The following is a 15,287-nucleotide window of genomic DNA, read 5'->3' on the forward strand; positions in this document are numbered from 1 at the left end:
GTAGATTGCTTCCATTTCTAATCATTTTATTTATTTTTCTTTTTTCTTTTTTTTTTTTTTTTTGATGGAGTTTTGCTCTTGTTGTCCAGGCTGTTGTGCAGTGGCACAATCTCAATTCACCACAACCTCCTCCTCCTGGGTTCAAGCAATTCTCCTGCCTCAGCCTCCCGAGTAGCTGGGATTACAGGTGCCCGCCACCATGCCCAGCTAATTTTTGTATTTTTAGTACAGACTAGGTTTCACCATGTTGGTTAGACTGGTCTCGAAATCCTGACCTCATGATCCGCCCACCTCAGTCTCTTAAAGTGCTGAGATTATAGGCGTGAGCCACTGCACCTGGCTATTTTTCTTTATTTTTATGTATTTTTGTCTTTTTTCAACTCGCCTTGGGATCAGCCAGTACCAATACAAGAGAAATCAGTGTCACACAACAATCACAGGTGTCATATCTTCCCTCCAATTTTCATCTTTTTAGGGGTTTTTGTTTTGTTTTGAGACAGAGTCTCCCTGTGTTGCCCAGGATGGAGTGCAGTGGTGCAATCTACGCTCAATACAACCTCCGCCTCCATGGTTCAAGTGATTCTCCTCTCTCAGCCTATTGAGTAGCTGGGACTTCAGGCGCACACCACCACACCCAGCTAATTTTTGCATTTTTAGTAGAGACAGGGTTTCACCATATTGGTCGGCTGGTCTTGAACTCCTGACCTCAGGTGACCCACCTCCCTTGGCCTCCCAAAATGCTGGGATTACAGGTGTAAGCAACTGCACCTGGCCAATGTTCATTATTTTAAATCACACCGTAACTAACCTCTATGAATATAACTGTGATTAATTCCCTACATGAAAGTCTTTTTAAAGGAATTACAGGTTAAACTTTATTGCAGGCCAGTCTTCACAGTGTCCTCCACATAACCCACTCATTGCTGCTTCCAGGTCTGCTGTCTTGCTCCCTCTGCCTGGAAGCACTAACCAAAATCTCACCAATACTCCTCCTTCATAAATGTCCCCTGACTGTTATGGCCTCACGTCAATTTCACCCTCAGTTAGCCTGTATTTTGTTCATTACACACCTTACGTAAAAGTACTTTAATTATGTTATGTACAGCTATCTTCTCCATTTCTAGACATTAAATTCCTCAGGCATTTCTATACTATAAATCCCTCAGGCATTTTATAGTACATTCTATACTATAAATACCAAAGACACCTGTTCAGAAAAGCCCTTAAGCCTTCACTTTAGCTGATCTCTAGGCTCAAAGCAAGCCTCACTCAGTGTTGAAGAATTGTACCAGTACAGAGCCAATCTAGGGGAGTTAGCTGTTTTTTCAAATGTCCAATTTTCTTTTTTTTTTTTTTTTTAAAGATGGGGTTTCACCATATTGGTGAGGCTGGTCTCGGACTCCTGACCTCAGGTGATCCGCCCACCTCAGCCTCCCAGAGTGCTGGGATTACAGGCGTGAGCCACCGTGCCCGGCCAGATGTCGAACTTTCAACAAAAATTACAAGGCATACAAAGAAACAGGAAAACACGGTGCATTCAAAGGAACAAAATTAATTGGCAGAAACCATTTCTGAGAACCCCCAGACATTAGACTTACCAAATGAAGACTTGAAAACTATTATTCAAATTTGCTCAAAGAGTTAAAAGAAAATATGGACAAAGAAACTAAAGGAAAACAGGACAATGGTATGTTAGCAAAATTAGAATACCAGGAAAGAGACAAAAATTGGCCAGGCACAGTGGCTCATGCCCATAATCCCAGCACTTTGGGAAGCCAAGACAGGCAAATCATGAGGTCAGGTGATTGAGACCATCCTGACCAACATGGTGAAACCCTATCTCTACTAAAATACAAAAAATCAGCCAGGCATGGTGGCACGCACCTGTAGTCTCAGCTACTCAGGAGGCTGAGGCAGGGGAATTGCTTGAACCTGGGAGGCAGAGGTAGCAGTGAGCCATGATCACAACACTGCACTCCAGTCTGGGCAACTGGGAGAGACACTATCTCTAAAAAAGAAAAAGAATTATGCAAAATCTACTCTGCCTGTGTTCTACAAAGGAAAGATTGTACCACTGCACTCCAGACTGGTGATAGAGCAAGACTCCTATCTCAAAAAAAAAAAGAAAAAAGAAAGAAAGAGACAAAAATTATAAAAAGGAGCTAAACAAATTCTGTAGCTGAAAGATACAATAACTGAAATAAAAATTGACTATAGGAACTCAAACACAGATTTGAACACACAGAAGAATCAGTGAACTTGAAAACAGGACAACTGAAATTTTCAAATCTGAGGAGCATAAAGAAGAGAAATAAAGAAAAGGAGACAGGCCAAGTGAGGTGGCTCACACCTGTAATCCCAGCACTTTGGGAGGCCAAGGCAGATGGATTGCTTGAGGTCAGGAGTTCAAGAACATGGCAAACATGTTCTGGCTAACATGGCAAAACCCTATCTCTACTAGAAATACAAAAACTAGTTGGGCACGGTGACATGTGCCTGTAATCCCAGCTATTTGGAAGACTGAGGCAGGAGAACTGCTTGAACCCCAGAGGCAGAGGGTATAATAAACCAAGGCTGTGTCATTGCACTCTAGCCTGGGCAACAGAGCAAGACTATATCAAAGAAAGAAAAGAAAAGAGGGAAGGAAGGGAAGGAAGGGAAGGGGAGGGAAGGGAAAGGGAGGGGAGTGGAGGGGAGGGGAGGAGAGCGGAGGGGAGGGGAGAGGGTAGAGAGAGAGAGAAAGAAAGAAAGAGAGAGAGAGAAGCAGATAGAGACCAAGGGACTTGAGGAATACCATTAAGTAGACCAACATATGCATTACAATTCCCAAAAAGGAGATAGAGAAAGGGGCAAAAATATTATTTGAAAAAATGGCTGAAAATGTCCCTAATTTGATTAAAGACACTAATCTACAAATCCAAGAATCTGAATAAACTCCAAATAAATCCAAAGAGATTCACACTGAAATACATTATAATCAAACTGTTGAAAGACAGAGAATCGGGACAGCAAAAAGAGAGAAGCAATTCATCATGTACAAGTGATCCTCAATAACACTATCAGTTGGAGTCCAGTCACAGAAGAATTAAAAAAAGACTATTAGCCTGCCGGGCGCAGTGGCTCAAGCCTGTAATCCCAGCACTTTGGGAGGCCAAGGCGGGTGGATCACGAGGTCAAGAGATCAAGACCATCCTCGTCAACATGTTGAAACCCCGTCTCTACTCAAAATACAAAAAATTAGCTGGGCGTGGTGGTGTGTGCCTGTAATCCCAGCTACTCAGGAGGCTGAGGCAGGAGAATTGCCCAGGAGGCGGAGGTTGCGGTGAGCCGAGATCACGCCATTGCACTCCAGCCTGGGTAACAAAAGCAAAACTCCATCTCAAAAAAAAAAAAAAGAAATACATTTTTGTAGCCAGGCGTGGTGGCGCACGCCTGTAATCACACCACTTTGAGAGGCTGAACTGGGTGGATCCCGAGGTTAAGTGATTGAGACCATCCTGACCAACGTGGTGAAACTCATATCCACTAAAAATACAAAAATTAGCTGGGCATGGTGGCACACGCCTCTAGCCCCAGCTATTTGGGAGGCTGAGGCCAGAGAATCGCTTGAACGCAGGAGGCGGAGGTTGCAGTGAGCCAAGATCGTGCCACTGCACTCCAGCCTGGGCAACAAGAGCAAAACTCCATCTCAAAAAAAAAAAATTTTGTAAAGCTATGGGTGCCATAGATTACAATTCCTTTGATGGATCTGGGCAAAGTCAACTGAAAACCTTTTGGAAAGGATTCACCATCCTAGATGCCATTAAGAGCATTTGTGATTCATGGGAGGAGGTGAAAATATAAACATTAACAGGAGTTTAGAAGAAATTGATTCCAATGCTCAAGGTTGATGTTGAGGGATCCAAGACTTCATGGAGGGATGTAACTAACTGCAGATGTGGTAGAAATAGCAAGAGAACTAGAATTAGAAATGGAGCCTGAAGATGTGACCGAATGGCTACATTCTCATGATAAAACTTTAATAGATGAGGAGTTGCTTCTTCTAGACAAGAAAGTGGTTTCTTGAGATGAAATCTACTCCTGATGAAGATGCTATGAATGTTGTTGAAATGACAACAAAAGATTTAAAATATTACATAAACTTAATTGACAAAGCAGCAGGGTTTGAGAGGACGAACTCCAATTCTGAAAGTTCTACTGGCCAGGCGTGGTGGTTCACGCCTATAATCCCAGCATTTTGGGAGGCCAAGGTGGGTGGATCACTTCAGGTCAGGAGTTTGAGACCAGCCAGACCAACACGGAAAAACCCAGTCTCTACTAAAAACACGAAAATTAGCCGGGTGTGGTGGCATGCCTGTAATTCCAGCTACCCAGGAGGCTGAGGCAGAAGAATCGCCTGAACTCAGGAGGCGAAGGCTGCAGTGAGCTGAGATCATGCCACTGCACTCCAGTCTGGGCGACAGAGTGACATTCCGTCTCAAAAAAAAAGAAAAGAAAGGAGTTCTACTGTGGGTAAAATCCTATCAAATAGCATCACATGCTATAGAGAAATCTTTCATGAAAGGCATAGTCAGTTGATGCAGCAAATTCATTGTATTTTAGGCCACCCCAACCTTCAGCAACCACCACCCTAATCAACGAATATCAACATTGAGGAGAGACCCTCCACCAGCAAAAATATGACTTGCTGAAGGCTCAGGTGATCGTTAATATTTTTAAGCAATAAAATATTTTCAAATTAAGGTATGTACACTGTTTTTTAAACATGTTATTGCACATTTAAAAGACTGCAGTATAGTGTAAATATAACTTTTTTTTTAAGAGATAGGGTCTTGCCATGTTGCCCACGTTAGTCTCAAACTCCTGAGATCAAGTGATCCACCTGCCTCACCTCCCAAAGTGCTGAGAGGCCTGAGCCACCAAGCCCGGCACAATATAACTTTTATATGCCCTGCAAAACAAAAAAATCCCTGTGACTCACTTTATTATGATATTGGCTTCATTGTAGTGGTCTGGAACCCAACGCACAGTATCTCTTAAGTTGGCCTGTACATTTCAACTATTGTTGCACAACAAAGCACTCTAAAACTTAGTAACTTAAAACATTTTATTTATTTGCTTGTAATTTTGCAATGTGAACTCAAATAGCCTTTCTTTGCTCCACATGGAGTAACCTGAGGTGGTTCCAGTGGGCTGGAGAATCCACTTTTTTTTTTGAGACTAAGTTTCACTCTTGCTGCCCAGGCTAGAGTGCAATGGCTCGATATCAGCTCACCACAACCTCCGCCTCCCGGGTTCAAACGAGCCTCCTGCCTCAGCCTCCTCAGTAGCTGGAATTACAGGAATGCACCACCATGCCCAGCTGAGAATCCACTTTTTAAATGGCCTTCTTCACAGGGCTGGCAAGAGTTGGTGATGACTGCTAGCTGAGGGTTCAAATGAGGCTGTTAGCCCAACCCTCAGTGCTTCTTCACATGGCTGGTTGGGCTTTTCACAGGTTGTAAGTCTGAAAAGTCAAACTTCTCACACAGCAGCTGGCTTCCCCGTGAATGCAAAATCAGAAACTATCAGGCTTTCTTAAGGCATAGGACCAAACTGGCACAGCATCACTTCTGACGCATTCTATTGATAAAAGCAAGTTAAGGGACCTGCCAGACTCAGAGAAGAGAACTCCTAAAGATGCAAATATTGGGAAGTATGGTTCATTTGGGGCCACCAAAGTGCAATGTACCATAGATAGTCACCCTGCAAAGTGCTCTGTAGCTGTGTATTTGTAATTACTTTTAACTGTATTGATTTTTTTTTTTTTTTTTTTTGAGACAGAATCTGGCTCTGTTGCCCAGGCTGTAGTGCAGTGGCACAGTCTTGGCTCACTGCAACCTCTGTCTCCTGGGAGCAATTAATTCTCCTACCCTCAGCCTCCTGAGTAGCTGGGATTACAGGCACGTGCTACCATGCAGGGCTAACTTTTTGTATTTTTAGTAGAGATAGTTTCACCAAATCCCAGCACTTTGGGAGGGCAAGGCAGGTGAGCCTCGTGATTCGCCCACCTTGGCCTCCCAAAGTGCTGGGATTACAGGTGTGAGTCACTGGACCTGGCCACTGTACTGATTTTTAAAAGTAATCTCTAAAAAAATCAATAAATTGCCGGGCACGGTGGTCCACACCTGTAATCCCAGCACTTTGGAGGGCCGAGGCAGGCAGATCACCTGAGGTCAGGAATTCGAGACCAGCCTGACCAACATGGAGAAATCCTCATTCTAAAGAATAATCAATGTTTACATATCAAAAATCTATTAATGTTTAAGATAGCATCCAACATAAGCAAGTGTTAGCATAAACCACTAATTATAACTAAATCTGCATTATATTTCTTTGCCTCCTATTTTTGCCATATCTGTCAGGTACATTCATACTTGTCCCAAATTAGCAGTCACTGAAATCATTTCAGGTTATTGTATCTTTTCGAAACTACAGTTTGTTGTTTAGAAAGTAATCTGCACACTGAAAGACTTTGTAAAAAAACAAACAAACAAAGCCAGGCGCGGTGGCTCACGCCTGTAATCCCAGCACTTTGGGAGGCCGAGGCGGGCGGATCACGAATCAAGAGATCGAGACTATCCTGGCCAACATGATGAAATCCCGTCTCTTTTTTTTTTTTTTTTTTTTAAAAAGGAAAGACTTTGCAAGGGTTCAAATGTAATCAACTCCACCTTTCTGAGCAGTAACTTTTTACTTCTCTGGAGATGAATGCTTTTAACTTAAAGAAAGACAACACCCAAGCAATAGACACTTAAAGACCTTTAATTATCTTTTTTTTTTTTCTTTTTTGAGATGGAGTCTCACTGTCACCCAGGCTGGAGTGCAGTGTCTCAATTTCCGCTCACTGCAACCTCTGCCTCCGGGTTCAAGAGATTTCTGCCTCAGCCTCCCAAGTAGCTGGAACTACAGGCATATGCCACCGCACCTGGATAGTTTTTTGGTTTTTGTTTTGTTTAGTAGAGAGGGGGTTTCACCAAGTTGGCCATCCTGGTCTAGAACTTCATGATCCACCCACCTCAGCCTCCCAAAGTGCTTAGATTACAGGAATGAGCTACCGCGCCTAGCCAAGACCTTTAATTATCTTACACATAGTTAAATCCACACATAATAATGTCTGGTTCCAGGCATGGTACAGCAGCTCAATGATATCAACAAGTATTCGGGTGTTTTCTATCTTTGCTTTCAACTATCTTCCGCACGTGAGCTTTCCATCTCGAAACTTGTCCCCTCATGGTCAGTCCTCACACAACTCCACTAACAGAAAAAAAAATGAAAGGTGGAGTTTCCTCTGGAAGCTTTTTCTTTTTATTTGGGAGGAAAATACTTCCCAGAAGCTGCCTTCTCTTTATTTCTGTTAGATTCTAGACGACCCTCAAATTTCACTGGATCTGCGATTACAATATTACCTAGCAATAAGAATCGAACATCATTGAGTGGGATAAAAATCCTCCGCAAGGACAGCCAAGACTGTTCTGAGGCTATTTTTAACCTAACAAATCAGAGAACAATCGCGACATTAGAGGAAAATTACCCAGGTTTACGCCATCACTAACGAGGATAGCTTACGAGGATAGCTAACCTGGCTCTTCCTCTCAATCTCCAGAAAAGGCTCTCTGCTTGCTCATGGGTAACGTTGCTTTACCAACTTTTACCCACTTCAAATATGGCCGCCAATCTCCGTTCTCTTTTACCACCTGATCTGCGGCGACAACTCTGGCTACATGCCCGCTTCCAAAAGTGCTTCCTCTCGCGGGGTTGTGGTTCTTAGTGCGCAGGCGCAAACGCAAGTCCTCTTCCGGTCAAAATGGCGATGAGATTGATGTGCGGGCGCCGGGAAATACTGCGCCTGCTACAGCCCGGGCGTCAGGTAAGGATTCCTCGGGGTTGAGCGCCAGGATGCTCCCCTGACCCAGTAACCCAAGCCCCAGGACAGCTCGTGCTAGGGGTGTGAGTAAACTTGCACACCGGGACCTGAGTGTCATGACCTCTGGTCGTGTGAAGACACGCGAGGGTTAGTCCCCCATTCTATGGGCTCAGCAGCATGGTTTGGTTGTCAGCTCCTGAGAACTGGCTTCGCCTCTGGCGAGAGCTCCTTAACCTCGTTCTCAGGGTCCCCCGATGTGGGTCTGCGATAACTGAGATGCGGGGAACCGGGCTTTGAGCTTCGTTCTCCAGGCGCCGCCAGCTGCACGGCTTCGGGCCAGCAGTCTGCGCACGGTAATAGCAATCTCCTCACCTGTAGCAGCCGGGCGACCTGCTTCTTGGAGTGAGCATAGTGAATGCTCTTTGCCCCCACGCTAGGATTTCTGCTCCCGGTAAAGCGGCTCGATCATGCCTTTACACGCTCAGGTCCACAGCCTCGCAGGGCCCTCGCAATGGCTCGGGAAACCGGTGACCGCGCGGCTCCTATTCCCAGCCGCTCCGTGCTGCCGTCGCCCACACTACCTCTTCCTTGCGGCTCCCGGCCCCCGCAGCCTCAGTACCTCTACCATCTCGTTTGCAGAAGTCCAGGTAAGAGGTCTTTCGTCTGTGCAACATTAGGAATGGTGTTTCCTGATTGGTTTCGTATTTTGTTTTGAGAGCAGGGGAAAGAATATAGGGCAGAGTTGTTGCCCACGTTTCACACAGCTCTCCAAAATGGTAACATACCTGCTTGGGATGGATTTTCATTTCAGTGGGGAAATGATGGAAAGTACAACAAGAGAGATGTTATATGGTTTTCTGAGCTGTCTCAAAGAAAAGTAATTGTTTCATATTAATATATGACAAAAATCATGATATTCATATGACTGAAGTTTGGGAAACAGTAATATAAGAAATAACTTCCCAGCATGAAGGGAAGTCATGAAATGTTACTCAAAGTAACTTCTCTTCCTACCTATTGACAAAAATGAGATGTCCTTTTTAAGCTTGAATTCTGTGGACACTAGTTTAACCTGGAAGAACAAGAAGTAGAGAGAACAGAACCCAGTACTGGGTTATCATAAGAGGGCCTCACTTTCTATGTGTTCATTCTACCGAATATTATACAAGGCTTTTTTTCACACAGGTTCAGGCCCCTCCTGTTGTTCCTGCAACTCCCTCACCCACAGCAGGACCTGAGGTGGCTTCTGGAGAGACTGCAGATATAGTCCAAGCTGCTGCAGAAACGAGCTTCACTGAACTGGGGCTGGGTTCATACACCCCAGTGGGACTGATCCAGAACTTACTGGAATTTATGCATGTTGAACTGGGCCTACCTTGGTGGGGGGCCATTGCTGCCTGTAAGGGGAATATATCGTCGATATGGGTTAGGGATAGAACTTCCATCAATGTCAATTCTTTGAATAGATTCAGGAAGTAGTTGTGGAAGCTTTGGGGTCAGAAAAGCAGATGATTTCAAGTGAGTGATAGAGGCTCATGATACCTAGATGCACTCTACCTATATTTCTTAAAGAGCATTATAAAACCACCAGATCATCTGGGATTCAAGAAGTAGATATTTGAATACAAACATGGGGCTAGAGTAAGGGAATCTTATTAACAGTCATGAAGCTGTCCTGGTTTAGAAGAATAGAAGGTCAGGTCAGGCACTTAAACCCCCAAATTGGGAAGCCACTCGAATTGCTGTTATAAAGGCTAAAACTCTGCTTTGAATTCTGTGTCTCTTCTCCACTTTGCTCCATCAATTATCCCTTCCCTCTCCTGTGCCTTCAAAGTTTTCCTCCTTACTGCCCTACCCTGAACATGTAAACATGCTCAAGCGTATCCACCTGTTAGTTGGGGGAAAATTCTTGCCTTCATTGTTAGTTCTCCTTTACCTACTACCCTATCTTCTTTCTTTGATGGCTGTTACTTATTTATATTTTGTTGCTGCTGTTAATTTTTGTGGATACCTAGTAGGTGTATATATTTATGGGCTACATGATATATTTTGATATAGGCATGTAAGGTTTAATAATCACATTATGGAGAATGAGATATCCATCCCCTCAAGCATTTATCCTTTAAGTTAAAAACAATCCAATTATACTTTTTATTTTATTTTTATTTATTTATTGAAATGGAGTCTCACTCTGTCCCCCAGGCTGGAGTGCAGTGATGCAGTCTTGGCTCACTGCAACCTCCACCTCCTGATTCTCTTTACCTCAGCCTCCCAAGTAGTTGGGACTATAGGCGTGCCACCACACCTGGCTAATTTTTACACTCTAATTTTTTTTTTTTAACCCATTAACCATCCCAACCCTGATTACCCTTCCCAGCCTCTGGTAACCTTCTTTCTACTCTCCGCCTATAATTTCAATTGTTTTTATTTTTAAGTCTCACAAATAAGTGAGAATATGGCGATATTTGTCTTTCTGTGCCTGCCTTATTTCACTTAACATAGTGATCTCCAGTTCCATCCACGTTGTCACAAATGACAGCTTCATTCTTTTGATAGCTGTTAATTAAAAGATTGCTCTGCATGGGCCAGGTGCAGTGGCTCACGCTTATAATCTCAGCACTTTGGGAGGCCAAGGCAGGCGGATTACAAGGGCAGGAGTTAAAGACCAGCTCGTCCAATATGGTGAAACCCCATCTATACTAAAAAAACAAAAATTGCCAGGCACAGTGGCTCATGCCTGTAATCCCAACACTTTGGGAGGCTGAGGCAGGCGGATCATGAGGTCAGGAGATCAATACCATCCTGGCTAACACAGTGAAACCCTGTCTCTACTAAAATGACAAAATTAGCTGGGCGTGGTGGCGCGCACCTGTGGTCCCAGCTACTTGGGAGCCTGAGACAGGAAAATCTCTTGAACCCTGGAGGCAGAGGTTGCAGTGAGCTGAGATCACGCCACTGCACTCCAGCCTGGGCAACAGTGAGACTTCGACTCAAAAAAATAAATAAATAAAAGATTGCTCTGCATCCAGTGAGCCTACTTCTTTCCATTTACTCTGACTCTCGGCAATCTGGCTTTTACTAATATCTCATTTGAACTGCCAGTGACATCATTGCTAAATCCACTTTGATTATACTTGGCCTTTCTGTATCAGACACTTTAGACCTTAAAATCAATCCTTTGCCAGGCATGGTGGCTCATACCTGTAATCCCAGCACTTTAGGAGGCCGAGGTGGGCAGATTATAAGGTCAGGCGTTCAAGACCAGCTTGGCCAATATGGTGAAACTCTGTCTCTACAATACAAAAATTAACCAGGTGTGGTAGCAGGCGCCTGTAGTCCCAGCTACTCAGGAGGCTGAGGCAGGAAAATCGCTTGAACCTGGGAAGTGGAGGTTGCAGTGAGCCGAGATTGCGCCACTGCACTCCAGCCTGGGCAACAGAGCAAGTCTCAAAAAAATGAAAAATAAAGCCGATCCTTTGGCTTTTATGATAATCTTTCCTGATTTTCTTCCTTTTTTTTTTTTTTTTTGAGGGCCCAGAGAGCAAGTTTTATTTGGTGAATGCTGACTGCAAACATCATCCAAGAGAGATAAGATGGGAAAGGTGCTGAGACAAGGGAGCCTAGGGAGCCTCAGGCTAGATACAAAATTCACACAGGGAAAGGCACGGACTCTGGGGAGACTGGGACGGTCCTCAGCCATTCAGCACCATGCGGACGAGCTCTTCGTAGTTGATACAACCATTGCTGTCCTCGTGCCCTGCCACCAGCATCTCTACTTCTTCCTCTGTCATCTTCTCACCCAGTGTGACAAGAACATGCCGGATTTCAGCCCCCATGACGGTGCCATTTCCTTCCTTGTCAAAAACTCCCAGTCCTTCAACATAATCCTCATAGGTGCCCTGGTCCTTGTTCTTGGCCACTGTCTGCAGCATGGGCAGAAAATGCTCAAAGTCCAGCACCTTCACATTCATCTCATCACTCTTCGGGTTCCCCAGGACCTTGAGCACCTCGGCGTTGGTGGGGTTCTGGCCCAGGGCCCTCATCACGTCCCCACACTGGCTGTACAGGATCTTGCCATCACCTGTTCGGTCAAACAGCTGGAAGGCCTCCTTGAACTCTGCGGTTTGGTCTTCGGTGAAGTCACACATCTTGACTGCTCAGCTCTCCTTCCTGTCTTTCTAATGATACTTTTGTATCTCCAAATTATCTTATCTACTCCTTCAGTGCCAATAGTCTGGGTTCTATCCTTAGCTCCCTTCTCTTTCCACTCCACATCATCCATCATAATGTTGATAAAGCCTAAACCTATAACCTAGTCGTATTTGTTGGAATGACCAGGAAACTTGAAGTGTGAGAAAAATGAAGGAACTAAACCAGTAGGCCACCAGATTACTTCCTTCTCGAGGGATTTCTAGAACAATGGCTTTCAAACTTCATTCCTGGAAACCCTAGAGTTTTGTAAAGGTACCTCTGAACAGGGTGAGGGTCACCACATTTTTTTTTTTTTTTTGGTACACTGGGGCTACACATACCCCAGTGATGGAACAGGGAGGCTCTTCTGATCATAGAAAAGTTTGGAAGCTATTGATCTAGGAAAGTGCTTTCTGTCAGCTTTTTGTTTGAGGAAACAAACAGGATTCCTGATCATCTGCTTGGAGAAGTTAATGCCATACTTTTGTGATGCCAAATCAGAGAACTGATTTGAGCCTTAAGCAGCTAATTCATACCCCTGACCTTACTTCTGGGACTCAGGCATGAGTCACAGTATGGACAAGGCAAGAATAATACCCCTTCAGTAAGGACCTAAAAACCTTCAACCTTCTAGCTGCAGAACTGCTTTAGTTTCACTCCAATTCTAGTTTGTGTTTTCCAGGTACAGTCTTAGCCCGCTGCCTGATTTTTCCTGTCATCGTGAAGGGCCAGCGAGAGGCAGTCAAGAATCAAAATCACATGCCAGAAATCCAGAAGTTTACCGCTCGAATCAGAGAGGCCAGGTTGGCTGGAGACCATACTGAGTGTGAGTCAGTTGCAGAATGAGTGTGGGAGAAGACCACATTTGCACTTTTTCTAACATTTTGCTGGGAGAAAGGAACAATGTAAATCAGAAGTTGACATAGTTGGGAAAGTTGGTTTATCTGTTTCTTGGGTCCAGTGCTCCTAGGGACTGGCCAGAGTTGGTTAGAAATTTCCCAGGCCAGGTAGGTGATGAGGATGTTCACCTCCACTGTTAGCCCAACCATTAATTTCCTCTTACCTCACAGTTTACAGGGCTTCTGCAGAGATGTCAATTTACCAGAAAAAGCATGGTATTAGCTTCTTTAAACCTCTAATTCTCCCTCTGACTCAGGTGAGCAAAAACATTTCCTTCCTTATTTCATCCTGAACCCATCAAATTTCCTCTGTGTTTCGTGTGCCCCAGGCCCCCAAAAAAAGCAAATGGTGGTGGATTATACATGACTTTGAGTATTGGGGTGATGAAAATATCTCCTCTGGTAAAGCATGCTGACACTGTTTATCTTGTGTAATAGGCCCCAATCTTTATCTCCTTCTTCCTGGCTTTGAGAGAGATGGCCAACCTTCCTGTGCCCAGCCTGCAGACAGGTGGCCTCTGGTGGTTCCAGGATCTCACAGTATCCGATCCCATCTTCATGTTACCAGTGGTAGTCACTGCTACAATGTGGGTTGTCCTTGAGGTAAGCCTAGATTCGCCAAGTGCCAGGCCTGCAAAGTGAACTGGGATTGGAGGGTAAAGTAGTTGTACAGAATGGTGATCCTTCACTCGCTGAAGAAATAGAGTTGATGGGTAAGAGGTTAAGACAAATTCACTGAAACTGACATGCTTTCCCAACTTTTCCGCCCTGCTGCTTTTGGCAGTTAGGTGCTGAGACAGGTGTACAAAGTTCTGACCTTAAGTGGATGAGAAATGTGATCAGAGTGATGCCCCTGGCAGCCTTTCCCATAACCATCCATTTCCCCACGGTACGTAATGCTTAATGGGCTGGCTCCAAGGCCTTCTGCCACCAAGCCACCTAGCAAGCTGACCAGGGATACAGCTTCTGAGTCCCTTCTCTGTGTTCTCACACAGGCAGTGTTTATATACTGGCTCTCCTCCAATTTGTTTTCCCTGGCCCAAGTGTCCTGTCTCCGGATTCCAGCAGTACGCACTGTACTTAAAATCCCCCAGCGTGTTGTACATAACCCTGACAATTTAGCTCCACGGGAAGGCTTTCTAAAGAGCTTCAAAAGAGGTAAGGGCTTGTCCTCTATCAAACAGGACCAGGGAAAGTGGTCTAAAAACATGAATGGGACTGACTCTCTTGCTCCTCTTTATACAGGCTGGAAAAATGCTGAATTGATGCAACAGCTGCAAGAGCGTGAACAACGCATGCGGAATCACTTGGAGCTAGCAGCCAAGGGTAAATAGTCCTTTCGGACCAAATTCTGTCTTTTGTTTCTTCCTTTCTGTTGTTCATTGAGATGTGTTTTCTCTTCTCCCCTCAGGTCCTTTACGACAGACCTTTACCCACAACCCACTCCTACAACCTGTAAAGAATAACCCTCCCAATATCCCCAGCAGCAGCGGCAGCACCCACAGCACCAGCAAACCAAAGTCAAAGTATCCCTGGCGTGACACACTTGGCTGACTATGTTCCCTGCTCATTCTGGGAGGAACTCTGTCTCTTCAAAGATTCATCCTCAAACAAGACTTGACACTGTGTCCTTGTCCCAGTCCTAGGAACTGTAGCACACAGAGATGTTCATTTTAAAAACGGATTTCATGACACACTCTTATACTCATATTTATAAGAAAGCACTGGGTAGCCAAGTGATCTTCCCATGCATAGAGTTAGTAAACCTCTGTACTACATGCTGCTTCCTCATACTTATTGAACAGGGAAATGAGTGTGTGCTTCAGAAAACTGAAGAATACCCAGCACTTTGTGAGGCCAAGACAGGTGGATCACCTGAAGTCAGGAGTTTGAGACCAGCCTGGCCAACATGGGGAAACCCCATCTCAACTAAAAATACAAAAACAGGTACACGTGGTGGCACACACCTGTAGTCCCAGCTACTTGGGAGGCTGAGGCAGGAGAACCACTTGAACCCAAGAGGCAGAGGTTGCAGTGAGCCAAGATTGTACCACTGCACTCCAGCCTGGGCAACAGAGTGAGACTCTATCTCAAAAAAAAAAAAAAAAAGTTTAAATTTCCAACCTCTACATACGTCGTTCTATCCACATTGGATTTGAGATTGTCTCTAAATATAAGACAATATAATATAAATATTGTCTCTAAATAAGTAATTTTATTTCTTAATCCCAAGGTTATTTTAAAAATTTCAAGAAGTAGATGTATGCAAATGCTTAGTGATAATTAAGAAT

The 15,287-nt window shown here is 44.4% G+C and overlaps 2 protein-coding genes, 1 long non-coding RNA gene and 1 other non-coding gene across 5 annotated transcripts in view; 1 reads left to right on the forward strand and 3 right to left on the reverse strand.

Moving 5' to 3' along the window:
• LOC144577368 (uncharacterized) overlaps positions 1-7,701 on the reverse strand; it is a 143,047-nt gene extending 135,346 nt beyond the window's left edge. Inside the window, exon 1 of the long non-coding RNA XR_013521100.1 lies at positions 7,622-7,701. This is a non-coding gene — a long non-coding RNA (uncharacterized LOC144577368). The remainder of the gene's footprint in view (positions 1-7,621) is intronic.
• LOC118145396 (small nucleolar RNA SNORD41) lies at positions 388-456 on the reverse strand. The gene has a single exon (XR_004730513.1). It is a non-coding gene; the product is annotated as a small nucleolar RNA SNORD41 (small nucleolar RNA).
• Positions 7,702-7,827: 126 nt separating the features above from the next.
• On the forward strand, positions 7,828-14,774 carry OXA1L (OXA1L mitochondrial inner membrane insertase). Of its 2 annotated transcripts, none has more exons than XM_035260073.3 (10): positions 7,828-7,909; positions 8,344-8,553; positions 9,092-9,305; positions 12,780-12,923; positions 13,168-13,253; positions 13,435-13,599; positions 13,781-13,885; positions 13,992-14,154; positions 14,242-14,322; positions 14,408-14,774. In XM_035260073.3, the coding sequence occupies exons 2-10, from the start codon at positions 8,374-8,376 to the stop codon at positions 14,548-14,550; spliced, it is 1,281 nt and encodes a 426-aa protein (XP_035115964.3). In that variant the 5' UTR covers positions 7,828-7,909; positions 8,344-8,373; the 3' UTR covers positions 14,551-14,774. The 2 variants fall into 2 exon arrangements, with proteins under 2 accessions (XP_035115964.3, XP_035115963.3); XM_035260072.3 differs by having other exon boundaries at positions 8,392-8,553.
• Positions 11,407-12,072, reverse strand: LOC103795677 (myosin light polypeptide 6). The gene has a single exon (XM_009005734.5). The coding sequence runs from the start codon at positions 12,052-12,054 to the stop codon at positions 11,599-11,601; it is 456 nt and encodes a 151-aa protein (XP_009003982.4). The 5' UTR covers positions 12,055-12,072; the 3' UTR covers positions 11,407-11,598.
• Positions 14,775-15,287: the final 513 nt, after the last annotated feature.

The sequence above is a fragment of the Callithrix jacchus genome, chromosome 8 (assembly GCF_049354715.1).
Source record: "Callithrix jacchus isolate 240 chromosome 8, calJac240_pri, whole genome shotgun sequence".
Lineage (NCBI taxonomy): Eukaryota > Metazoa > Chordata > Mammalia > Primates > Cebidae > Callithrix > Callithrix jacchus.

What these genes read in the sequence shown, in the direction of transcription:
- OXA1L (XM_035260072.3), top strand. Translation starts at nt 7,847, where the DNA reads ATGGCGATGAGATTGATGTGCGGGCGCCGGGAAATACTGCGCCTGCTA. An exon ending in GGCTGGAGACCATACTGAGT is followed by an intron (nt 12,924 to 13,167) that starts GTGAGTCAGTTG and finishes CTTACCTCACAG; the next exon opens with TTTACAGGGCTTCTGCAGAG. An exon ending in CTTGGAGCTAGCAGCCAAGG is followed by an intron (nt 14,323 to 14,407) that starts GTAAATAGTCCT and finishes TTCTCCCCTCAG; the next exon opens with GTCCTTTACGACAGACCTTT.
- LOC103795677 (XM_009005734.5), bottom strand. Translation starts at nt 12,054, where the DNA reads ATGTGTGACTTCACCGAAGACCAAACCGCAGAGTTCAAGGAGGCCTTC.